General features: G+C 40.6%; 1 protein-coding gene across 4 annotated transcripts in view; it reads right to left on the minus strand.

The window, feature by feature from the left end:
* Positions 1-2,731: 2,731 nt before the first annotated feature.
* lpin2 (lipin 2) overlaps positions 2,732-27,457 on the minus strand; it is a 101,934-nt gene continuing 77,208 nt past the window's right edge. For all 4 annotated transcript variants that reach the window (XM_041189575.1, XM_041189574.1, XM_041189576.1 and 1 more), the window contains 6 exons: positions 24,434-24,582; positions 18,389-18,475; positions 15,396-15,548; positions 13,542-13,656; positions 12,159-12,262; positions 2,732-4,502 (listed from right to left, as the gene is read on the minus strand). In XM_041189575.1, coding sequence (XP_041045509.1) covers positions 4,358-4,502; positions 12,159-12,262; positions 13,542-13,656; positions 15,396-15,548; positions 18,389-18,475; positions 24,434-24,582 — 753 coding nt within the window. In that variant the 3' untranslated portion in view covers positions 2,732-4,357. The remainder of the gene's footprint in view (positions 4,503-12,158; positions 12,263-13,541; positions 13,657-15,395; positions 15,549-18,388; positions 18,476-24,433; positions 24,583-27,457) is intronic.

Raw genomic sequence — 27,457 nt, forward strand, 5'->3', positions numbered from 1 at the left:
ACACAGGTTGCTTCAGTATCTGAAAATTCACAAATGGTGCTGAACATGGTGTAATTATCAATGACATATCCACTTCTGACCTGACGATGAAGGAAAGCTCATTGACTAACAGCTGATGGTTGGACCTAGGACATTACCTTGTGGAACTTCTGCAGTGATGTCCTTGGACTGAAATGATTGGCCTCCAACAACCACAACCATCTTCCTTTGTGCTCAGTATGACTCCAACCAGTGGAGCGATCCTCCCATCATTCCCCAACTTCCATCGATGTCAATTTTGTTCGGGCTCCTTGGTGTCAAACTAGATCAAATACTGCCTTCAAGTAAAGGGCAGTAACTCTCAGCTTACTTCAAGTTCAGCTCATTTATCCATATTTGGATCAAGGCAGTTATGTGCTGAATAGCAGAACCCAGAGCATCAGTGAGCAGATCACTGCTGTGTAAATGCTGCTTGATATCAGTCAACAACAACTTACATAACCTCATTGATGATTGAGTAGTCTGATAGGGTTGTAATTTGTCATGATTTTTGTGGACAGGACATACCTGGACAATTTTCACATTGTCTGGTAGATGGCAGTGTTGTAACTCAATTGGAACAGCTTGGTTAGTTGGTGCAGCTAGTTCTGGAGCGTAAGTCTTTAGCACTAATGCCAGAATGTTGTCGGGGCCCATATCCTTTGCAGTATTCAGTGCCTTCATTCATTTCTTGATATCATGTGGAGTGAATTAATTGACTGAAGACTGACACCTGTGATGCTGGGGACCTCAGGAGGAAACAGCGTTGGATCATGCAACTGGGCACTTCTGGCTGAAGATTTTGCAAATGATGCACTATATTTTGCACTGATGTGATGCGCTCCCCCATCATTGAGGATGAAGATATTCATGGAGCCTCCTCCTCCAGTGAGTTAATTGTCCACCATCACCACTCATAGCTGGGTATGGCAGGACTGCAGAGTTTTGACCCGATGGTTGTGGGATTGCTTAGCTCTGTCTGTAACATGCTATTTCCATTGTCTGGCATGTATTGTAGTTTCTCCAGTTTGATATCCCTTTCACGTTTGCTTGGTACCATTCCTTGCATGCTTTCCTGAATTCTTCACTGTAGCTTGGTAATGGTAGAGTGGGGGATATGCATGGCATGAGGTATAGATTGTGGTTGAATACAGTTCTGCTACTGATGCCCAATTTTGAACTGCTAGATCTGTTCTAATGTATCCCATTTAGCACAGTTCTAGTACGACATAACATGATGGATGGTATCAAGTGTGAAAGTGGGACTTCATCGCCACAAGCATTGAGTGCTGGTCACTCCTACCAATACTGTCATGGACTGACACGTGACAAGTAGATTGGCGAGGACAAGGTCTAGCAGCTTTTTCCCTCTTGCTGGTTCCTCACCACCTGTCACAGGTCTGGTCTGGCAGAAATGTCTGTCAAGACTCAGTCAGCTTGGTCACTAGTGGTACTACAAGCCAATTTCAGTAATTGGCATCAAATGCCCCCACCCAGAGTACATCATGTCCTTGCCCCTCATACTGCTTCCAGGTGGTTTTCAACTCGAGTACTAATTCATCAGTTGAGGGTGGGGTGGGAAGGTCATAAATTAGGTTTCCTCACCCATATTTCACATGATGCTATGAGATTTCATGGGATCCACAGTTAATGTTGAGGATGCCCAGGGCAATTCCTTCCCACTCATACCACCACTGATGGGCCTGTCTTGCCAGATGGTGATTTCTAGGACATTATCTGTAAGGTATGATTCAGTGAATATGACTGTCAGACTGCTGCTTGACTAATCTGTAGGACAGCTCTCCCATAAGCCCCCAGATGTTAGTAAGAAAGATTTTGCAGGGTCTTGAGGTCTAGGTTGATGCCAGGTGGTCTGCCAGTTTCATTTCTTTTTGACTTTGTAGCAATTTGATACAACTGAGTGGCTTGCTAGGCCTTTTCAGAGTGCAGTTAAGAGTCAACCACATTGCTGTGGGTCTAGAGTCATATGGCCCCAAAGCTTGGCCACAAGGCAGAATTCTCAGGAGTGTAATGGCATACTCTCCACTTGCCTAAGTGCAGCTCCAAAACAGTCAAGAAGCTTGACACCATCCATGTCAAAGTAGCCTGCTTGATTGGCACCCTATCCACCACTTTCAACATTCACTCCCTGCACCGCCGTCACACAGTGGCAGTCGTGTGCACCATCTACAAGATGCACTGCTGCAACTCACCAAGGTTCCTTCAACCTCTATCACTTAAAAGGTAGTTTATGCACTGCAGGAAGTCAACAAGGCTCCTTTGACAACACATTCCAAACTCATGACCACCACCATCATGCAACTAGGGGAGGTGGTGGCATAGCGGTATTGTCACTGGACTATTACTCCAGAGACCAAGGGTAATGCTCTGGGGACCTGGGTGCAAACCCCACCATGGCAGATGGTGAAATTTGAATTCAATATAAATCTGGAATTAAAAGTCTGATGATGACCATAAAACCATTGCCAATTGTCATAAAAACCCACCAGGTTCACTAGTATCCTTTAGGGAAGAAAACTTGCCACCCTCACGATGTGACTCCAGACCCACAGCAATATGGTTGACTCTTAATTGCCCTCGTTCAAAGGGCATTTATGGACAGGCAATAAATACTGGCCTAGCCAGTGACACCCATGAAAGAATTTAAAAAAAAATCTATTCTAACACTCCAACCCACAGAAGTACAAATGAAGGTTTTTAATGTCAATTTTTATTCCATGGTTCTAAGATGAAACATCTCATAGCAAGAATATAGTATGTGCGTGCATACACATACATACAAACTCAAACATTATATTTAAGATTGTGTTAAATACAGGGCATGATTGATTCACAATCTGACATAGAATACTGATACACTGGCTGATTTTTCTTACAATCACTGTAATCCAAGCTGGACAAATCAACTGTGCTGTGGTTATCCTAACTGACCACACAGACAATAAGTCAAATTTCAATAAATTTTGTTCTTCTCTGTTGGGCAAATCCATGGTCAAACAAAACAATACAAAATGATCAGACGGAAAAAAAAATCACTTATCAAGTAATTTCTTAAGCAGTTAAAGCTACACGGTGGAAAAAAATGCATTTACTGTACTATCCTCATCCAAAAGGTGCATAGGAGTTTGAGAACATTCTGCAAGTCCTTATTAAGATTTAATTTTTTTAATTAAAAAGGCCCCATAGAACTTGTAAGATGTTCATCCAAATATCCTATATATTGGAATGGGTGATTAAAACAAAACATAAGTTCACAATTCCTCTTTCGAAAATATGAAAATATTTCCAGCACAAATAGTTTAAAGTGATTAACAATTGCTAGAAGAAATCATGATTTCTATTCCTCCCTCACCAGTATATTACATCCATTTTAAGTAGTTTATAGAATGTATAAGCAATTAACTTTAATAAGTGTTCTCATAACACACTAATTCGCATCTTTCATAGAAAGAATGAACTTGCTGTAATAATGCGCAGTGCCCGAATGTAAAACCCTTCATGTACCTCTTTTGTAACAGATTGATCAAAACTGTACAAAATTTTACCAACTGAAGGCATACATGAGAGGATGGACAAAAATATATGGCAGTAGGCCACTGAACACAAAAAAATTTATTGAGTAGCCTGACTACACAATAGCTGTCAGTCTGTAATAAAATGTCAGGTTACAAGCAGGACTTCTATCCATAGAGGTACCTACTACCATATATCTATTTATAGAAATGAAAGAAGCATTTATTGATACTTTTTAAACGAACAAAAACAAATTCTCTATTGGCATGTATTCCCACCACAGGTGAAGCAGCATCAAATAGTATGAGATGTTGAGATATGAATTAGGTCATTGCTACAGAACGGGTCTGGGCTTTTTTTCTAGGCTCCATTAAAACCAACAGATTCTTGACCCATTTTCATGGCATTTAAAAAAAAAGACACACCCTTGCAATTGAGTTAACGCTTTAATCCAAGCTAAACTATTTGTTTCCTTAAAAAGTTACTCTAAACGGTAACTGTAAAGATGAGAGTAGAAGGATAACATGTGCAATTGTCTTATGTAAAGACACAATTATGATCAAATTCATTGATTTTCCTTCCGGTGCAACCAATAGGTAAAATGAACACTAAGGCAATATTCCTGAGAGAATTCTGCTGGCATTAACTGTGTCAACTTGTGTAAACGTCATGCTTCTATAGTAGAATTAGTACATGAAATAAACACAAATGATTAGCTTTGCTAACGTATACCTGAATCAGACTGTTTAAAAAAGTTTTAACAATATTGGCAATATCTTTGACAGAGTTCTATCACTAGCAATAATTAATTCAGTTCTTCCATACTGATATCTGGCAGTGAGTCTCGCCAGTAGTTAAAGTGACTGTATTCTGGATAAATGAAAGCTGAACATTGTTCTTGACTGAGCAAAGGGAAGACATGTTCAACAAGCTCACTCAGCCGAATGTACCTAAAAATAGGAAGAGAATTAAAATTAGAGGAGGTGATCCTTCTTGAATAAGCAGCTAAATGTTTCTATAGAAAACTTGATAAAAATACATCGCCATTAATGATGTTTCACTTAGTTGGAAAGCAAAATATAAGTGTCGCATGGATGAGAATCAGGTTATAGGTAATGGAGATAAATAGGAATTCAGTTAAACGTCAACTGAATTAAAAGCCTTACCTCTAAACCTTGAATAAAAAACAAAATGCTTCTCTTTTTAATATGCTTACTTCAAGTTGTTTATGTATTTTTACTCCATTACCTTCCCTAATTTTCTCTCGTGCCTCTTTAAGAAGAGGCTGGAACTTCATGAGTAGAAGCATCTCTCTCCTTTACCTTACACAATTGCTAATTCACAAAGAAACAAGACAGAAAGCTTCCAGGCTACCTTTACCATGGTGAAAGAGAGGGGAAGGGAGATACAAGCTGAAAACTATCCTTAGTAACCTTGACACACACACATTTTCTGGCTTGCCACCACTGTCTCAAGGCAATTAGGGATGAGCAATGAAAATGCTGGCCTAGCCAACAACTCCCACACCCGTGAAAGATTTTTAAAGAAGAATCACAGCATATTGATTAGAAGCATGAATCATGGTTAAATATTTAACTTTCCTAGCCCAAGCCAAGGTCAGATCAGCTTTGCAATGCATCAATCTGCTGTGACATCATGGGAATTTCCCTGTCACACAATGTTTTTTGATTGTGAGACTTGCCAATCACTGGCACCTCTCGTGTCTCAGGCCTCTGCCACTATCCTTAAGAAAGCAACTGCTAGGAAACATGAACAGACCAAGTAGTACCACCTCTAATTTGACCTCCCTAGCCATGACATAGGATCTCATCTCTACTCTATCCCTCTCAATCACCTCATAGCATAGAGATGAAGTCACGATTCCACAAGTCAATCACAAGCTTGAACCTTATAGCTACTGCTTGTAGCTAATCCTGCCAGAAGGTCTGCTGTTAGGTCATGCCATGCTCGTCTGCCTTGCACCATCGGGGTGACCAACTTTGGTGGGGGTGTGTAGGAATGGACTGTCCAGACCACAGGAGCAGGAGGTTGGGTGGCAGGGGGGTGAGGGCTATCCAGACTGTGGGAGCATACCGTGTGAAAATCAAAGATTTTGGCAAACCATTACGAGGAGACTCATCAGTCTTCTCCGATTCTTTGCTTCAAAAAAAAGGGACAAAGGACATTCCAGCAACAAATAACGAGCAAAATGGGGCAATTGCCTCAATTACAGGTCAGTTTTACTGTAGCTCATCTGTAACCATTCTGACTAAATGGATAGAATGTAGCATCTTGAGTTTTTTCCCCTTGTTTAGAAGCTTGTATTTTCTTGTTGTTAACACACCCTTCATCTTCACAAATTTACTTCTGCCAAGTCTATCCTTCTTCTAACTTCTGCACCACATCTGCAATCTGCTATCATTTGTCCTAAAAATACAAACTTAATTACTTGTTCCTGAGTGACACCATTTCAACTATCACTCGTTTCTTCTAATATGTTTCTTCTAACTACAATTGTTTTTGTCCTTTGGTGTTCATACTCAGTCCACATTCTAAATTTCTATTTTTTACTTGACCTATATTTTGTATGGCCTCTGATTCTGCAAGTAGCCATGTTGTTGGCGTGCGTCAAGTTTGTTATGCTCTTGCCTCCAATTTTTACCCCTGAAAGTACATCTAATTCTCTGAATATTTGTTCTGTGCACAGTTTGAATCATTTTGGCACAGTACACATCCTCTTCATTTGAAACATACCCGATTGCTCCTCTTAACCTGATGCTCGCTATTTGGTCCCAATATAGGTGCTGGATAAATCTCATCTTTGCTGTCAATCGTAATCCTACAGTTTATTTATTTTCATTCATTCACAGGATGTGGGTTTTGCATTTTATTGCTCACCCCTAATTGCCCTTGAGAAGGTGGTGGTGAGCAGCCTTCTTGAGCCGCTCTAGTCCATGTGGTGTAGGTACACCCACAGTGCTGTTAGGGAGGGAGTTCCAGGATTTTGACCCAGCGACAGTGAAGGAATGGTGATATATTTCCAAGTCAGGATGGTGTTTAGCTTGGAGGGAACTTCCACGTGGTGGTATTCCCATCTATCTGCTGCCCTTGTTCTTCCAGATGGTAGCGGTTGAGAGTTTGGAAAGTGCTGTCTAAGGAGTCTTAGTGAGTTTCTGCAGTGCATCTTGTAGATGGTACACACTGCTGCTACTATGTTTGTGGATGTGGTGCCAATCAAGCGGACTGCTTTGTTCTGGACAACGTCAAGCTTCTTGAGTGCTGTGGGAGCTACACTGATCCAGGCAAGTGGGGAGTATTCAATCACACCCCTGACTTGTGCCTTGTAGATGGTGGACAGGCTTTGGGGGGTCAGGTAGTGAGTTACTCGTCGCAGGATCCCTAGCCTCTTTTTCACATTTCTAAATATATATTGTGGAATCTGGATAAACACTTAAATTGATCAAACACAGGAATATGTAGCTCTTGTTCAATTGTATAATATATAACTGAAGCAAAACATTACTTGATAAATATGCTGCGTATTTAACCAGGAATATATTCAATATTTAATAAAAGCAAAATACTGCAGATACCAGAAATCGGAAATAAGAAACAAAGTGCCAAATACTCAGCAGGTCTGGCAGCATCTGTGTAGAGGAAATATGATTCTTCTTCATAACAGAAGGGAGGTAGAAATGTGATGGGTTTTATGCTGTTGAAAGGGGGCAGGAAGGTCAAAAGGGAAGGTCTGGGATAAGGGAGGGGGCAGGAGAAACAAGGATGTCATGGAACAAAAGGCAAAAAAGTGATGGTTGTAGTAAAGAAACAAAACATGGGTCCAGAGTGAGTGTTAATGGCAGAATAATGATCATTCAGTATTTCTCCAGTATGTTATAACTGTGGTGCTGCATCCAGAATGTTGGAGGATTCCATGTTCACAGGTAAAGACATGTTATAGCTTGAAATGCAACATTTAACTATGCTGAAATGTAGGCATGTGCCTCTTAAGACTACAAATTCTAACTGATGTTAAGTAAACACTGAATGAGTTCATGCACAGACAAATTAGGAGGCTGAAGGCATTGTAGCTCTTTTTTCTTGTTGCTGGGGCATTTTCATGTAAATTCAAGTAGTGCTTTTATTTCTTTACTTGTTATCCCAAATGTGTCAACTATTTACATTATAAGTATGCGAGATATTTGAAGTGCTGAAATGTGGTGGACAGGATTATGCAGGTACATAGTTTTAATTATTAGGTGATCATCTGTGGCATTATTCACAGGAAAGTGGATTGCTGTGGTATTGGTCACAGATTCAATACATGAGCGATTATATGGCTCATCAGGCCTTGGGACTGATTAAATGTGTTGCAAAAGTGACTTTTTGGAAAGTAGTCATAAAAGGTGAGTGAGGTTCAATGAGGTAATGAAGGGTGGAGAAAGTGGTGAATGGTGAGAATTGGAGGAATCACAAGACAGATTCTATGAGAGAATTAGGATACTTAGAATTTGGACTGATGCCTAAAATAAAATAGAACAAATCCCTGCTGCCTTTTTCAAGCAGAAAGTGAAGAAATTATAGCGACGCAGGCCTTTGGAAGAGCGATTTTAGGCAGAAATCTTAAAAAGCTTAATGGAATAATTTGGGGTGACAATATTCAAAATTCTGGGGGAGAATAAAGGCAGTTGGGTACAGTACTGAAGTGGAGGGCAGGTTTGTAGTAAAGGGAATAGGGAGTACTGTGGATAGTATTTGGAAGATTGAAATAATGAGTTATCAGGATGACATTGTAGGAAAGACAGGAATAGCATTATAGAGCACCATTAGCGACCCTTAGAACATCCCAGAAGTAATGTCATGGAATAGGGGATGTAATGAGTTCAGAAGAGTGGGTAGTAAGTGGTAGAAAAAAGGCAGCTGAGGGAAGAATAAAAATATTGGATAGTTAGGTAAAAGGTATTTAGTCAATGGGAATTTGTGGGCATAGGTGGGGCAAGCAGGTATTGAGGGATAGCAATGTGTTAGAGTGCAGGGCAGGAGAGCAGTTAGGGTGCACTTTGAAATATGTATAAATTAAGAAAAGTAGGTTTAAGACAGGGGCACAAGAGGAAAGAAAAGATGTAAAAAGATAGCATGGGTAAAATTACTGGATGTAAAAGGTTCAGCCAATGATAAAGTAATTAGGCAAAAGTACATAATTTGTTTCACAGTTACACTTACAAATTATATATAGTTATACCTTTTGTGTATTTTTAGCTGAATTTCTGTGACCTTTTGCAGGGAAGCAGAGGATGCTTTTTTAAAAAAAAAAATGGGTCTGTTGTAGCATTGCTTATGGTAAGTGGATTGTTGACCTAAACTTTGCATTCAACAGCAAAGGAAAATGGCTCATTGTTCACCTCGCTGATAACTGCTTGCAAGGTTTCATAATCCGGTGTCTGATCTAGCACAACACACTCCACAGGACACTGGCATTGTGCACAAGCAGAGTAAGAAACAGTGAGGCTCTTCAACTGATCAAATTGAAAAATCCTTGCCGTGAAATGCAGGGTCTAAACTAGGAAGTATAAATTAGATTTAAATCATATGCAGAAAGCAAAATAAAGACTGGGAAAGAAAGGGGGGAGGGAGGGAGAATTATTAATTTAATTTCCAACATATGCTAACTTTTGAAGCAATGAAACTTATAAAAGTAAATTTTCAGAACCAAAGGGGCTGCTTAGTAGTAATCATGAAGCTATTAAACATTCACTTGCACCAGAATACATTAGCCCTAATTGTTTGAGATTTTTGATAGGAAACTAGTGGCAAGGACTAACTTCATGCCACTGCATTGATTTCAATGCTAAGTCTATTGAAGAGAACTGTTACAGAACAGCTGTGGACGAGTGGGGTATCTGTTAGCAACTTCCAGATTTTCACATTTGAATCTGCAAGTTGCTGTCCAATTCACTATATTATAACGATGATCACTGTTATCCTCAGTTATTATCTATACAAAATTGAAATATTTTATAGGTGGGGTTACTGGTTTTTGCAATGAACTAGGAGGGATAAAGGAGTAATTAAGTGGTTTTAGAAAGCGAGGCTTTGTGTGGTACAGAAGAATTCTAGCACTGAAATAGGCATTTGGCTCAGTTTATATCAGTGTTTTCCCTCTATGTGAGCAAATAGCTCCACAGGCTGGTTGGGGGGGCTGGTGGGGGAGGATACACAGAAGAGCTAGAACTTAAGATCATAAGACATAGGAGCACAAGTAGGCCATTCCTAGACTCTCCCATAAGGGGAAACAACCTTTCAGCATCTACCCTGTCAAGCCCCCTAAAAATTTTATATGTTTCAATAAGGTCGTCTCTCATTCTTGTAAACTCCAATGAGTACAGGCCCAGTCAAATCAACCTCTCCTCATAAGAAAATCCCTCCATCCCTGGGATCAACCTAGTGAACCTTCTCTGGACTGCCTCCAGTGCCAGTATATCTTTTCTTAGATAAGGGGACCAAAACTGTTCACAGTATTCTAGGTATAGTCTAATTAGTGCCTTGTATTGTTTTAACAAGACTTCCCTATTTCTATACTCCATTCCCTTTGAAATAAAGGCCAACATTCCATTTGTCTTCCCTATTACCTGTTGAACTTGTACATTAGCTTTTTTGGATTCATGCACAAGGACTCCCAAATCCCCCTCTGCTGCAGCCTTTTGCAGTCTTTCTCCATTTAACTAATATTCAGCTCCTCTATTCTTCCTGCCAAAATGCATAACATCTCATTTTCCCACATTATATTCCATCTGCCAAGTTTTGCCCACTCACTTAACCTGTCTATATCCTTCTGTAGACTCCTTGCGGCATCCTCATCACTTGCCTTCCTGCCTATTTTTGTGCCATCTGCAAGCTTGGCGATAGTACATTCACTTCCCTCATCTAAGTCCTTAATATATATTGTAAATAATTGGGGCCCCCGCATTGATCCCTGTGGAACTCCTCTAGTTACAGGTTGCCATCCCAAAAATGCCCCCCTTATCCAAACTGTCTTCTATTAGTTAGACAATCCTCTATCCATGTTAATATACTACTACCCCCAACATCATGGGCTCTTATCTTAAGTAGCCTTGTGTGGTACCCTATCGAATGCCTTTTGGAAATCCAAATTTAATACGTTTACTAGTCCCCCTTTATCTATCCTGCTAGTTAGCTCTTCAAAGAATTCTAATAAATTTGTTAGGCTTGATGTCCCCTCATAAAGCCATGCTGACTCTGCCTGATTAGACTATGTATTTTTAAATGCTCTGCTACTACATCCTTTATAATAGACTCCAACAGTTTCCCAATGACAGATGTTAAGCTAACTGGTCAATAGCAACCCATTTTTTTTGTCTCCTTTTTTGAATAAGGGTGTTACATTGGCCGTTCTCCAATCCTCTGGGACTTTTTCAGAATCTATGGTTTCTTGGAAGATTACTATCAGTACATCCACTATCTCTGTAGCTACTTCCTTTAATATCCTAGGATACAACCCATCAGGTCCAGGGGACTTATTAGCCTTTAGCCCCATTGGTTTCTCTAATACTTTTTCATGCGTGATATTTATTGTATTTATTTTCTCTTTCCACACCCCGTTTTGCCCCTTGATTATTTAGTATTTTTGGAATGCTCTTAGTATCTTCTACCATGAAGACTGAAGCAAAGTATTTATTCAACTCCTCTGCCATTTCCTGGTTCCCCATTATTTTCCCAGCCTCATTCTATAAGGTGCCTATGTTCACTTTGTCTTCTCGCTTCCTTTTTATATATTTAAAGAAGCTCTTTCTGTCCGTTTTTATATTACTTGTGAGTTTACCCGCAAAATTTATTTTCTCCCTCTACAATTTTTTTGCTCATCTTTTGTTGGTTTTTAAAACTTTCCCAATCCTCTGGCTTACCACTAATCTTTGCCACACTATGTTTTTTCTTTCAATTTGATACTGTCCTTAACTTCCTTAGTTAACGATGGTTGGTTTATCCCCTTCCTTGAATCCTTCTTCCCCGCTGGCATATATCTTTGTTGAGAGTCATGATCTATTTTCTTAAACGTCTGCCATTGTTCATCAACCATCTTTTCTGCTAAACTGCTTTCCTAGTCCACATCAGCCAACTCTGCCTCATTCTATTGTAATTACCCTTATTTAAGTTTAGCACAGTTGCTTCTGCCCCAAGTTTCTCACACTCAAACTGAATGCTAAATTCCACCACTTTATGGTCACTGTTTCCTAGGGGACCCTTTACTCTGATATCATTTATTAAATCTGCCTCATTACACATTATCAGATCCAAAATAGCCTGATCCCTGGTTGGATTAAGCAAAATGTAGAATGGACATGCGAGTTATTACTGCGAGGAGCAAATAATATACACACACGTCCTTCCCTATATAAAAGAGTTACATCAGCAAGAGTTGGTCCCAATTATTATTTTAATGCTAAATATAAGGAACCTTTTAAAAATCGGCATCACATTGTTTTTCAAAGTTTACAACAACGCTACAGTTTGCTTTTAAATTCCAATTTCTGTGCTTAGATCAAAAATGGCCTTTGGTATTTTGAGTGTCTCAGGATAATCAGAATACTCACGAAGATTTATTGCCCTTGGTTTGCTCCTGTATCAGTTCACCTTTTGGATTTACTGTAAAAATTCTGTAATCCGGAACTCCTACTTGCTGGTAGGCACAAACATCCTGAAAAAGAAATTAAAGTCAAAAAAAGGCATTAAATCTCACACTCTGTACAGTGCTTGGTACTCTGATGTTTAAAATTACTAAGCACTGTTAATTATAAGACTAAAGGGCAAAAACCCATATTTTTATTTTTTTAAATAATTTTACATATTTTTGAAGCAGTTAAAATACAACTGTTTGGCAACTAACTGGGCTAATACCTCACTATATTTTTATAAAACATATATCCTCATGGAGATTTCTAAAATTTTAAAGCCGGACAATGACTTTTTTTAAAAGGCTGAAGCTATGTCTGTCTGCAACCGCGAACAAAAGGGGTTATTTGGCAGTTTCACAGAAACTCATGCCTCTTCATCTCTGAAGAGATGCTAAGCACCACTGTGGGCTGCAGAGGCCAAATTCTGAGGGAACTATACCAAGGCCAACTATATTTCAGAGTCCAGCTTGGCCAAATGGAGCCTACTAGTCTGTTAGGGCTGAGCCTGCGACTTTCTTTTCAAATGCTTAACGGTTGGAACATTAACAAACAAAAAGAGATATACACCCTTTGTCAATGCCAAAGTGGAGAGGTGGAAGTCATGCGACATGCCCCCCCCCCACTTAGCTGGTGGAACCTGTAATATTGCCCTGTGGAGCTGAAAAGCTCAGTCTACCATCTTTCTATCAAACAGCAGCACAGAAAAGGGGCTATGTCCAGGTTTGAACACCTGGCCCCATCTACACTCTTTCTACTGGAACTTCTGAACCATTGCCTACAGACCAATTCATCTCTGTGTGCCTATCTCATCATGGAAGTCAACTCTACTGGAAAAGTGAATTATCCAGTGTCAGTTTTCAGCCTGCCAGCCTCTGAAGGAATACACCATTTAACATTGATTCTGGACTCTGGACACACATTAGACAATAGTTATTTTCTTTGTAGTCTTTGTCCTGTAAATATTTCTTTCTCTATCCCTCTTTTATTGTATGAGTGAGGTACAAAGGTTGATACATTTCTCTTACATTTAAGTGTGTGCTAAATAAACTAACCCTTGAGTTAATCCTATCATGAGTTTGCTGTGGGGTTATTAATAGAAATTGGATCACACCGAAACTGAAGGGTTGGGAAACACACCACCACTTATAAAGGAGGAAGCAACTCAAAACATCTTTCTGTTTATGGACAGGTTGAGAGAGGAGAAATCACAGCTGTTTAAAATCAACAACCCTCCTGACCATAACATGACATTCAGTCTCTAGAGTGAAAGGTATGAAATAGTCAGGTTGACCAGCTACTTACATTAGACCGGTTCCCAAAAGCAGCGTAGAAAGGCTGGTTGTAAACAGTAAATAAATTTTTGATGTCATTCAAACATTCAATTTTAAACTTTTCTGGTTTCTTCTCTATTACTTCCCTGCAACATGACAGGTACGATGTCAGACAAAAACGTGACTACATAATATTTCAGGTAAAACAGTATATTGACTATTCAGCAATGCATCTTTAAAATATGTACATGTTACTAAAAGATTTCGCATTGTACAGTTTCCACCAGCAATCTTTCCTAGCCTCAATGTAGCACTTCCTTATTTTTGTCATTGTTAACAGCATAAACAAAGTGGTAGGGTGGTCTTGCCAAGTGTCATTTGCCCATACACATGAAAAAGACCTGCTCCTCAAAAGTTTGGCCACGATTATGCTCTGGAATCCTACCTTTAGCAGGATCAAATTCCAGCTACCCATGACAGATATTGGAAATTTTGCTTTTTAAACTTTGTAAAGTTAATTCAAACCTACCACAAATAAATGCAACACCCCTGCATTCTAAACAAATGCAATAACAACTTTACTTTTAAAAGGTTGTGGATGTACAGCAATGGTGCACGTAGTCTTAAACATAATCAAACATTCCACAAACGTGCTTTGTAGTAGCATTATATAGAACAAAATTAGACACCATCTAGTGATTATCCTCAGAGGTACTGTTGGGGTCAGGGTAGCTCCACAAGTGATTATGCCCTGGATCAGAAATGCAAAACTGCTGTGGCAGAATCAGTAATCCAACTAACCAAACAACAGTAACTTGGTATTCCAGGACACTGTTGATATCTGACCTGCCTGGCAGAGGGGAGCCAGGATTCTTCCCATTTAGCCGAGGCCACTCTGAAAATCAATGCCTCAGTAGGTAGAACCAGCTGAACAGAGAACTTCCAATATCCTGTGTTGCAAGGTTGCATTCTTTTATCTGGTTAAACTTCAGTGAAAACCTGCATAACAACCGGGGCGCTAAATCCTAAAACAACAAAGCTTTCTGAACTTGAGAGGTGGGGTATGTTTACAGAGAATACTCAATATTGGACAACACCTTAACCAAATTTTTTAGTAGCTTGGTTTAAAGCCTTATAGCAATGGGTCTCCGGGCATGTAAGACACTTGAACAAACCCCCAAAATTTTCTGGGCACTTTGGGGATCGGTTGGGAGGCAGAGGGCTGGCAAAATGCTGAGGAAAGTTTCAGTAAGGCAGAATGTCTTCCCATCACCATGCCATATTGCCAGTGGAAGGAAAGCTGGTGGTCTGGATGTTCGCCGGAAGGCCAACTGAACCACATAAAGGCCGTTTTTACCTCCATGGGTATTTTACCCATGTTGGATGAGCCCACCAAGTATTGGTGGCATCCCAGTGGGCTCTAGAGGTGGAATGGGGTAGGGGCCTCCTTTACGGATACTCCATGGCCATAGAAGAGCCCTTTGGGGCCTGGCTCCAGCATCCTGCAACCTACCTCAACTGTCTTCCTGGGCACCTGGCCAGTGAAGTACCCTGCATCTGTGGTGTTACAAATGAGGCAGCTGAGCTGCTGGTCCTCTAATTGGGCTGGTAGCTCTTAACCTGGTTACCTAATTGGACAGATTTGGCGCCATGGCCTGTTAATTGGCCGCCAACAGAAACATGCCATGCTGGACCTGCCATCTTGCCAAAGTAGAGTCGCCAACCACCTTCAACTCTGGCAGTGGGACTTGCTAGCAATTAGCAAAATTTAGCCCATGTCTCAGTGACAGCATTCTAACCAGCATCAAAAGGCTGTGCTTTAAAACAGTTAGTGAAATAATCTTTTCTGTAAAAATATTTCCTTACTTAAGATCCTGTCACGTACCTATGAAAAGCTGAAAAAAGGCTGCTAGGAGCTAGCAGTAAGGGTCCTCTAGGAAGGATTGTTCCTTTATCGTTCACCCAGTGCAAATAGCCTCTTGTCATGTTTGCCATACCAATGGCACGTGCTGAACAGTAGAGAAATTTATAACCATTCCTTTAAACAAACAGCAAAGAACAATAAACATCACTATATGATGTATAATTAATATGCAATAGTCTTGGGTTATGTTTAAACCATCTTAACTTCTCAATTAGTTCTGTGCAGCAAAGGTTATTTATTATTTAATATAACAATATATTTTGCTGTTTACACATTTTATCCTCAAGTGATCTCTGGACGAAACCGAGTTTTGGCTTTTTCTAACTGCTTTAGCCGTCATGTTACTGGATTTACAGGTCTTAGCATCTTCTGGAAAGGCAGGAAGAAAATCCAAAAGCACTGGCAAGGGTGAGGGGGCGATGGCATTGTGGGATAAGGCAAACAGTACCTTGCATAAATCTCATCTCCTAATTTAGAGGACGGCCAGTCAATTTACTCTCAAGCCTCTTTATACAATACACAATTTGTAGATACTGATTTTTGGAAAAGCTATTTGAAAAATTATTTTTGCTCCCTTCTGGAAAATCCAGAACTTCCCTCCGGAAAAAAAAAATCTCACACACTGCCAATAATGTGTTACTATAATAGAAACGTCAGGTTTGTTATAGAGAATTAAAATGTTAACATTGTGACTCTGGTAAATTCTGATTTTTTTTTTTAGCGAACCAATCTAATGTTAAAATGTGCCTAAAATTCATTTTGACAAATCTTCGTAAATTTTTTTAAATACAGATTTGTGATTAGAAATGTAAATGCCATGCAATAAGAGAAACAATCCATTGTTTTAATGTTTAATATCTAAATAATTAAAAAAACTTATGCAAACATGTTCTGTTTTGAAAAATCTGACTGGATGTTCACTGAATCAGAAAAATAACTTGTTTTCTTTCACAAGTAGTCTGGAGACAAATTTGTTTTCAATCAACTGACAAATGGATTTGGGTCTAATTCTTTTCGATAGACACTGCTGACACTGAAGTGGATAGTTCTTGGAACTGCAGAAGCTTTCTCATGACTTATTATTATTTATATAGCACCTTTAATGTAATAAAATGTTCCAAGGGCATTCACAGTACAGTTATTAAACAAATTTGACAACCACATAAGGAGATATTAGGACAGATTACCAATGACATAGGTTTTAAGGAGTTCCTAAAAGGAGGGAAGAGACAGAGGTTTAGGGAGGGAATTCCAGAGCCTAGGGTCATGGCAGCTGAAGACATGACTGCCAATGGTGAAGCCATTAAAACTGTGGATGCTCAATAAGTCTGAATTGAAGGAACACAAATTAGGGTTGTAGGGTTGGAAGAGATGATAAATATAGGGAGAGGCAATGGTGGAATTTGAAAACAAGGATGATAATTTTAAAATCAAGACATTACTTGATGGTGAGCCAATATAAGTCAGCGAGCACAGGGGTGACGACTGCACTGACCTGGGTATGAGTAAGGGTATGGGCAGAGTTATGGATGACCCCAAGTTTAGAGCGTATTATGTGGAAGGCCATTCAGGATTACATTGAAATCGACAAGTCTGGAGATAAAACAGGCATGAGGGTGAGCTGAGGCAGTTGTGGAGTCGGATGATGTTACAAAGGAGGAAACAGTGGCTCGAATGAAAATGGTCATCTCATTCTCTGCGACTGTGATTATGTTGCATTATAATACCATGTCCTGTTTATAGCCTTTGACATGGTCAACACCATCTTATTCCAATGTGTTTCCTCCATTGTCCAGATTGGGAGACGCTCAGTTTCACTCATTCCTGTCTGACCCTAGCCAGAGAATCTCCAGCAATGCTTCTTCTGCTCATCAATTTCCTCCAGAGTTTCCCCAAGAAATTATCCTTGGCTCTCTCCTCAATTTGCTGTCCCATGGAGACATCATCCACTGACATGGGGTCACCTTCCATAGGTATGCTGATAACACTGCTCTGCTACCTCTCTTTCCACTTGCACTGCTCCATGCTATCAGGTGCTTCTCCAATAGCTAGTCATAAAAAGCCAACTTTCCTCCATAGGTTTAATGTTGCTATGCCAGCTTCCAGAGGTGCAACTCAAACTCTTCAAAGCAACGAGGCATAGAAAAAAAAATCAAAATTGTCCTCAACAGTCCAGCAAAATCAAATTAATAATGCTATGGTCTCCTGAACCTCAACCAGATATCAGGCAAAGCTATTTGCACATTGGAAATAATAAGGTCAAGGGCTTGCCAAAATAATGCAAGTGGTTTCTACTTGTTTTGCAATCAGAACATATTTGCACATGAATAATGCCAAGGGGCTCTTGACATTATCTGGTGACAAATTTCCATTCAGTCATCTGTTGCAGTAAACAAAATTTAAAGCAACCAGCCATATCTCAAAATATGTATTTAAAATATAGAAACTTCATGATTTGGTATATGTTAGAGATATCACCATAGCTCTCAGGAATGTCAAGAACCAGAAATGCCATTACTTTCCATTACCTATTAAATACCCCTGAATCACTCAAATAGTATATCCAGCGAATAGTGGAATCACAGTATCTAGAAATTCAGTCCAGGGTCAATGCTGCAATTTATTTAAGCATGTGTGCAGAGAGTAAAGTCTGCCAACCTTCCCGTTTTGATTCTTGTCCAGCACCCCTTCTGGAAGTTCGCATTTCTGGATACCAGGCAAGATCAGGCTCAGCCGTGGCTTTCAAAGTGGATAAACAGTCAAAACTCAAATAAAGAAAGACCATTTGGGCAGAGCATTTGAGGGTATCCAGTGTCATGGAACCATATCACAGTAAGGAGACACTACCTTGGGGAGGTAACTTGCAAAGGTGGGAGAAAAATTAAAAATCAATTGAACCCTTTTACAACCTCTTAGCAACGTTACTTTTTCTTAAATGTGATTGCCAGACATACTCATGAATCTTATGATAGAGTTTGGCGATCCCAGGGTGGGTCCAGTCCTTGCCCAGCTGAGGAAGGATCTGCCCTAAGGCATCAGACCTACAAAAAAAAAATAAATAAACATTATCATAATGTATCTAAAACCCAGCTTAAGCTCTAAAGTTGTAAGTTGATTAGTGTATTATTACACACTGTTTTAAATAGGCCCATCACAAATAAAACTAAAAGTAATATTAATGAGGAGGTACGATGCAAACTGTTAGGCAGCAGTAACACACTAAACAGTTAAGATATCAAAAAATGTCAAGGTAAGCAATTCATCAATGTTATTGATTGATTGATACACCTATGTTTTTCTATGCAATTAACTCCTATGAGTCCAATGAAAGCATTTCATCTGGATCACATATGAGATCCAGGATCTGGCTGAGGAAAATTTGTGGGGACAAAGGAGAAGCAACTGCAGAGAGGGAGGAAAGACCTGTCACTAAAGATGTTGGAGGAGGAGTCAGCCTCAGGTCTGTCAAAATTCCTAATTAAGTGCTGATGATGGGAAGCTATATATGGAGATGGCACAACACAGACTACCTTACGCAGATCCTTCCACCATGCTGTTGACACCCATTGCACGGAGGAGTAGAAAACTCCAACTTGGGATACCAGTGCCTGAAACACATTACTTGGCGAGTGTAGATTTCTTAAACAAAAACAGAATTACCTGGAAAAACTCAGCAGGTCTGGCAGCATCGGCGGAGAAGAAAAGAGTTGACGTTTCGAGTCCTCATGACCCTTCGACAGAACTTGAGTTCGAGTCCAAGAAAGAGTTGAAATATAAGCTGGTTTAAGGTATGTGTGTGTGTGTGTGTGTGTGTGTGTGTGTGTGTGTGTGTGTGTGTGTGTGTGGGGGCGGAGGGGGGGGTGGGGAGAAGAGAGAGAGAGAGAGAGAGAGAGAAGTGGAGGGGGTTGGTGTGGTTGTAGGGACAAACAAGCAGTGATAGAAGCAGATCATCAAAAGATGCCACCAACAATAGAACAAAAGAACACATAGGTGTTAAAGTTGGTGATATTATCTAAACGAATGTGCTAATTAAGAATGGATGGTAGGGCACTCAAGGTATAGCTCTAGTGGGGGTGGGGAGAGCATAAAAGATTTTAAAATATTTAAAAATAATGGAAATCGGTGGGAAAAGAAAAATCTATATAATTTATTGGGAAAAAAAAGGAAGGGGGAAGCAGAAAGGGGGTGGGGATGGGGGAGGGAGCTCAAGACCTAAAGTTGTTGAATTCAATATTCAGTCCGGAAGGCTGTAAAGTGCCTAGTCGGAAGATGAGGTGTTGTTCCTCCAGTTTGCATTGGGCTTCACTGGAACAATGCAGCAAGCCAAGGACAGACATGTAGGCAAGAGAGCAGGGTGGAGTGTTAAAATGGCAAGCGACAGGGAGGTTTGGGTCATTCTTGCGGACAGACCGCAGGTGTTCTGCAAAGCGGTCGCCCAGTTTACGTTTGGTCTCTCCAATGTAGAGGAGACCACATTGGGAGCAACGAATGCAGTAGACTAAGTTGGGGGAAATGCAAGTGAAATGCTGCTTCACTTGAAAGGAGTGTTTGGGCCCTTGGACGGTGAGGAGAGAGGAAGTGAAGGGGCAGGTATTGCATCTTTTGCGTGGGCATGGGGTGGTGCCATAGGAGGGGGTTGAGGAGTAGGGGGTGATGGAGGAATGGATCAGGGTGTCCCGGAGGGAGCGATCCCTACGGAATGCCGATAAGGGGGGTGAAGGGAAGATGTGTTTGGTGGTGGCATCATGCTGGAGTTGGCGGAAATGGCGGAGGATGATCCTTTGAATGCGGAGGCTGGTGGGGTGATAAGTGAGGACAAGGGGGACCCTATCATGTTTCTGGGAGGGAGGAGAAGGCGTGAGGGCGGATGCGCAGGAGATGGGCCGGACAAGATTTCTTGGATTTCTGTAGATTTCTTAGCTTGTAAGTCAGGTTATTAAGAAATCTACACCTACCTGCATAGTATCTGTTTATCCAGTTATGGAGTGCACAGTTTCTCTTCAATTGGAGGCATCATACTTAGTTCATGAAGCTGAAGATGCACTTTGGCAAAACAATGATATAGCTGGGGCTTAAACATTTAGAACCACAGAGTAACCTTTGCACTAATACCTTGCCTGGTAGAGCAATGGCTCGTAGGAATATCTGGGGTATGGCAGGTGAAAATGGATCATCACTGAATCAAAGGAAAATTATCTAAATAATTCACATATGATTTGAGGGAGTGATGTGGTTTACCTGCTTTTCAGAAAAACTGTCTTTGCCAGGAAGGTGTCTTAGCCATCTGGCAGAGAGCAGGATTGCCACTTAGTAAATCATGCAATTTAAAGAACAGTCATAGGATCTGAAATGCAGGAGCACTGAACATTACAGGAGAAAAGAAAAGCTTGTGTACCCAGAATTCCCTGAACTCTAACCACCTCACATCATCCCAAACAGAAATATTCATCAGTGCACTCTTATCTGCACAAGTCTCTTCCATTTTCTGGAGAAAACATTGTTTTGACGTTAATGTAGGTTTTAACAAACAAAAGTTGAGCGCAATTAACTACTCAAATGTTATTCCTGTTTGACGTATGCTACTTTGCACCTTGCTGGCATTACAGGTTAGTACTGCATGTTAGTGAACTGTGATAGGATAGGAAACAAAAACAAAAATACCTGGAAAAACTCAGGTCTGGCAGCATCTGTGGAGAGGAACACAGTTAACGTTTCAAGTCCACATGACTCTTCAACAGAACTAAGGAAAAATAGAAAAGGGGTGAAATATAAGCTGGTTTAAGCGGGGGTGGGGGGTTTGGTGGGACAAGAAGAGTTGGATAGAGGGCCAGTGATAGGTGGAGATAACCAAAAGCAAAGAGATGTTGAAGATGGTGATATTATCTAAAGGCATGTGCTAATTAAGGGTAGAAAGCAAGACGAGCAAGGTACAGATAACCCTAGTGGGGGTGGGGTGGGGTGAAAGAATCGAAAAAGGCTAAAAGGTAGAGATAAAACAATGGATGGAAATACATTTAAAAATAATGGAAATAGGTGGGAAAAGAAAAATCTATATAAATTATTGGAAAAAACAAAAAAGAGTGAGAAAATCGGAAAGGGGGTAGGGATGGAGGAGGGAGTTCAAGATCTAAAGTTGTTGAACTCAATATTCAGTCCGGAAGGCTGTAAAGTGCCTAGTCGGAAGATGAGGTGCTGTTCCTCCAGTTTGCGTTGAGCTTCACTGGAACAATGCAGCAGACCAAGGACGGACATGTGGGCATGAAAGCAGGGTGGAGTGTGGAAATGACAAGCGACAGGGAAGTCTGGGTAATGCTTGTGGACTGACCGAAGGTGTTCTGCAAAGCGGTCACCCAGTCTGCGTTTGGTCTCTCCAATGTAGAGGAAACCGCATTTGGAGCAACGAATGCAGTCGACTAAGTTGAGGGAAGTGCAACCCTTAATTAGCACATTCCTTTACATAATATCACCACCTTCAACACCTCTTTGTCCTTTTGTCTGTGACATCGTTAGGTTATCTCCACCTATCACTGGTCCTCTATCCAGCTCTTCTTGTCCCACCCCCCCCCTTAAACCAGCTTATATTTCACCCCTTTTCTATTTTTCCTTAGTTCTGTTGAAGAGTCATGCTGACTCAAAACATTAGCTGTATTCCTCTCCACAGATGCTGCCAGACCTGCTGAGTTTTCCCAGGTATTTTTGTTTTTGTTTTGGATTTCCAGCATCCGCAGTTTTTTGCTTTTATCTTAGTGTGATAGGATATGATTTATTTCAAGCATGTTGTTGAGACACGATTTGGGAGAACAAAAACGTACTGGAGAGCAAGGGCACCATCAGTCTATTCTAACTCCCTCAACTGTCACAGTCAACATTTGGAATAGATTTAACCTGAAGAATGATAGATAATTACAGGAGCTGAAAACATTCATGGGGCTTTCAGCACACTCTCACAGCAAGGAATGACATGTTTGGGGAAGAACCTTAATCCACCACAGAGTCATCCACGTAGAGGTGTAGTTAAGGAAAAAATACCCAGGTTAAAGGCCTTGGTTTGTGATTCACCAACCAGACAATGCATTAAATGACTAGTGGAATACTGGCCACACGATGCAAGGTACTCCTGGATGTCTTGGTTTGATAAACAAGGCTGATGAGATTGGCAGTTTGTTGATAAGAGACCAGTTGTGGTCCATACTAGATATTCCACCTCCACTGATTTGTCAGATGCTAGAGATGTATCCATGGTGGCCACCCAGATGAATTACTAAAAAGCAAGGAATCTCCTCATGACCCTGAGAGTCCTGCGGAGTGATTGGTAGATGTTCCTGCCAGAACAATCCTAGCACTAGCACAGGTTCGAAGACCTACAGATTTGCAGCAGCCCCACAGTGCCAAAGAAACGAGCAGGAATGAAGGAAAATTCAACAACACTGCACACACACTCAGAACAGATACAGGCAGTAATGGAAAAGGGAACAGAGCAATAAAGCAGATGACCTTTTGAAAATCCTCGTTCTGTTGAATGGACACTTAAAAACTTCACCATGAGAAGCTGTTCAATGTCGTTATAGAATAATTCTAGGTGCATGGATACTGAAAAAAGAATGAGGCAGAACAAGAGGAAAACTGGATCATATGAAGTTCAAAGGGGTGGGGTTAATCAACACTACAGAGCAGAGTCAGGCTATATAAATGGAAAGTACAGTTCAATAAGCAAATTAGCAAGAGGAAGTAGTGCAGGAAACTGGCAAATAAATTTGAGTTTGTCAATAGCATGGTGACATGAAAATTCATGAATTCAGAAACGTATGCATATCCTGGTGAGAAAAAGTATAATATATAACACATACATTTTATTCTCCATGAAGTTTACGGAGAAGACATATTGGACAAAATTCTGGATTGGCAGCTCCATACATTTTTCTTAATTAATATTAAGCAACCTGTTACATTATGAATAAAACTACATCATACATAAAAAGGGGAAAATCCTGCATAAATTACAAGGTTCATATAGAACTTTGCATATAAAGGTTTTTTTAAACCAATTTATTATCCTACATACTGTAAATAACCTATTTTTTTTTTCTTTTGGGCTGTGGCTTTAAAAAAACGACCATGGTTGCAGATGAAAGACATGTTCACTGGATCAGGATGAGGAATATCTACGATGTTGCTATCCTGGAACATAGGGTGCCACAAGAGAAAAGGATGGTGCCAGAAAGGAGTTCTGGACTAGGGGGAACTGCCCAATGACAGCATTTTAATTGGCTCCTGACCAGGTGACCAGGGTTTTATGTGGTAACAATGCTGGCAGAACAGCTCCTAGCGTGCAAAGAGGGAAGACCTGAAACCCTATGTTTGGAAGATTCCAGCAATTCTGCCGTAATAGCTAGCTGGCTGTACCTCATATCTCTGTAACCTGCTTTCTCTGAAAACCCCTGTCAAGAGACTAGTAGAGACATTGAAAAGCAAGTTTTCAACCAGTGAACTGTGGACTGAAAATGCTGGAAGCCCATCTCATGTCACTAACAACAAACTGCAAGGAACTTGGGAAGACATCAACCAAAATCAAACCATCTAATCCCGTACTCCGGATTGGTACTACTGAACTGTTTTATTTCGCCCTTAAAATCCATGTTTGTGTACACAGGGGTTTAAGAAGGGGTAGAGTTTAAGTTATTGAGTTAGAAGCTAGCAGTTCATATTTCTTTCTTTTGCCACTAATTAAAGACAATTTGTTCAATAAATGGTTATTTACTTATTAAGTTTATAAGCCTGGTGCTCATATTCTGTTAACCCACATTAAACAGTTCGATAGAATTAGGTCAATCTGGTGTTTTGGTTAAACTTTCTACATTTGTTGCAGCTTGGGGAACAGTGGGGCTTGATATTACAGCGCACTATCCCCCGTGAGTCATCACAACAAGCAGTCTTTCACATATGCATCTAATGAAAACTAATGCTGTTAGAATATAAGTACTTCCAGGTACAAAACCTACTTGGTTATGGTTCCATCAATATCAGATATGACGACTTTATCATTCCAGTTCCAGAGGTATATGGTTCCTTCACAGCGGCAGGTGCCTTGATACTGAGTCGTTATACTAAATACCACATCATTTGGCCCCTCTTGCAATTTAAGGCTTGCCTGGGGAATACACAGACAATAAAAATTTAAAAAACTGTTCTGCACAAATACCACACTCCAGTTATTTTTAGTTCAACATCTCAACTTTTCATTGTCCCTGAAGACACCAGTTAATGCTGGAGCAGGACTTCCACTGGTAGCAACCACACTCCAGTACTGCCAAATGACTATTCAGGTGCCAGCATATTTGTCAGTAACAGTCTCAAAAGGTGCCCTATGATTAATGTCCATATCAACAAAGATTACAGGATAGGAATCAGGATTCTAAGTTGATTTTTTATTCATCCCTCGCCCAGAATGCAGGGGCCAATTGCTATCTATTGCCATCTCAACTCAGATTGGATAGCAAACATGTAGCTTTCCTTCTCTGCATTGGCCAGTTCAACACTAGGCAAAACTTGATAATGAACAAATTGAGCCAGAACAGAATCATCACAGGTAGTGACTATTCAGCCCATCACGTCTGTACTGGCTGAAAAAAGCTATCCAGCCCAATTCCACTTTGGAGTCCTTGGGCTGTAGCTCTGTAGGTTACCAGTATAATCCAAGTGGTTTGTTAAATCCAATGAGGTTTTATGCTTCTCCCACCCTTTCCAGACCCCTACTATCCCCGAGTCAAAAATGTTCTTTTCAACGCCTATTACCAATTATTTTAAATCTATTTCCCCTTTTTATTGACCTAAGGTAAAAATAGATCCTTTCTATCCATTCTACCTAAGCTTTCAGTTTCCTACACCTCAATTAAATCTCTGCTCCATCTCCTCTGTTCCAAAGAAAATGACCCCAGCTCGTTCATCCCTCACAGCTAAAATTCTCCACTCCAAGCAACATTATTTGTAAATCGTCTCTGTACCCTGTCTAGTATGATCACACCCTTCCCAATAAGTGGTGACCAGAGCTGTACACAATTTTCTAGCTGTAATAAAACTTGGGCTTTATACAGTTTTAGAATAACCATCCTACTCTTATGTTCTATGCTTCGGCTAATAAAGTATCCCATATGGATTCTTAACCACCTTATCAAACCTATCCTGCTACCTTCAGGGGTCTGTAGACATATAATCTAACATTCCTCTGCTCCTCCACACTTCATTTATTATGCATTCTCTTGTCTTCCCAACTGAGTTACCACACACTTTTCCAAAAGGTATTCCATTTGCCACTTCTCTGTTGGCCTGACTAGTCCACTGATATTTTCCTGCAGTTTACATACTTCTTCATTACTAACCACAGCGCTAATTTTTGTAACATTTGCAAGCTTATTAATTATACCCCCAATGTTTAACTCTAAACCATCAATACACATCACAAAAAGCAAAGGATCTAGTATTAAGCCCTGTGGAACCCCAGCAGAAACAGCCTTCTGGGCACAAAAAAAAACATATCGACCATTGAACTTTGCTTTCTGCCATGGGTCAATTTGGTATCCAACTTTTGAAACTCATGGGCTTTTACTTATCTGACTAGTCGGTCATGTGGAACCTACCTTGTCAAAAGCCTTATATAAAATTCATGTAGATTACATTAATTGTGTTAACTCATCGACCCTCTTTTTTTACCACCTCAAAAAAAATTCACACAAATTAGTTGGACATGATCTTCTCTTGACAAATCACTGCTGACTTTCCTCAATTCATCTTTGCCTTTCTAAATAACGATTTATACTATCCTTGAGAATTTTATTTTCCAATAACTTGCACACCAGAGATTAGGTTGACTGGCCTATAATTGCTCAGTCTACCCTTAAAAAAAGGGTACATTAGCAGCCCACTGGCATCACCCCGTATTGAGAAAGGGTTGGAAAATGGTGGTCTATTTAAGAGGAGTGCTTATTCCAACCTCAATGGAAAACACCTATGTTTGCATGAACTTTGGTAGAAAAGCTCCAGGAAAGTAAATTCTATTGTCTGTACATTTCATACGTTGGTCTATTATTAAAAAAAAATTGTTAACGGGATGTGGGCATCACTGGCTAGGCCAGCATTTATTGCCATCCCTAATTGCCTTCTTGAACTGCTGCAGTCCATGTGGTGTACATACAGTGCTATGAAGGAAGGAGTCCAGGATTTTGATCCAGAGACAGTGAAAAACGGCAATATAGTTCCAAGTCAGGATGGTGAGTGCTTTGGAGGGTAACTTCCAGATGGTGGTGTTCACATGTATCTGCTGCCCTTGCCCTTCTAGATGGTAGCTGCCATAGATTTGGCAGGTGCTGCCTAAGGAGCCTTAGTGAGTTTCTGCAGTGCAACCTGTTGATGGTACACATTGCTGCCGCTATTCAGTGGTGGTGGAGAAAGTGAATGCTTGTGGAAGGGGTACCAAGCAAGTGGACTGCTTTGTCCTGGAAGGCATCAGGTTTCTTGGTTGAAGACTGGCATCTCTGATGCTGGGGGACTTAGAAGCAGACAGAGATGGATCATCTACTCGGCAATTCTGGCTGAATGTTACTGCGAATGCTTCAGCCTTCTCTTTTGCACTGATGTGCTGGGCTCCTCCATCATTGAGGATGGGGATATTTGTGGAGCCTCCTCCTCCAGTGAGTTGTTTAATTGTCCATCACCATTCATGACTATTGTGGCAGGGCTGCAGAGCTTGGATGTGATCCATTGGTTGTGGAATAACTTAGCTATGTCTATCACTTGCTGCTAATGCTGTTTGGCATTTAAGTAGTCCTGTTCTGTAGATTCACCAGGTTTACAGCTCATTTTTAGGTATGCCAGGTGCTGCTCCTGACATGTCCCCCTACACTCTTCATTGAACCAGGGTTGATCCCCTGGCTTGGTGATAACGATGGAGTGGGGGATATGCCGGGCCGAGGTTACAGATTGTGGTCGAGTACAATTCTGCTGATGGCCCACAGTGCCTCATGGACGCC

This window comes from Carcharodon carcharias, chromosome 6, assembly GCF_017639515.1.
Source record: "Carcharodon carcharias isolate sCarCar2 chromosome 6, sCarCar2.pri, whole genome shotgun sequence".
Lineage (NCBI taxonomy): Eukaryota > Metazoa > Chordata > Chondrichthyes > Lamniformes > Lamnidae > Carcharodon > Carcharodon carcharias.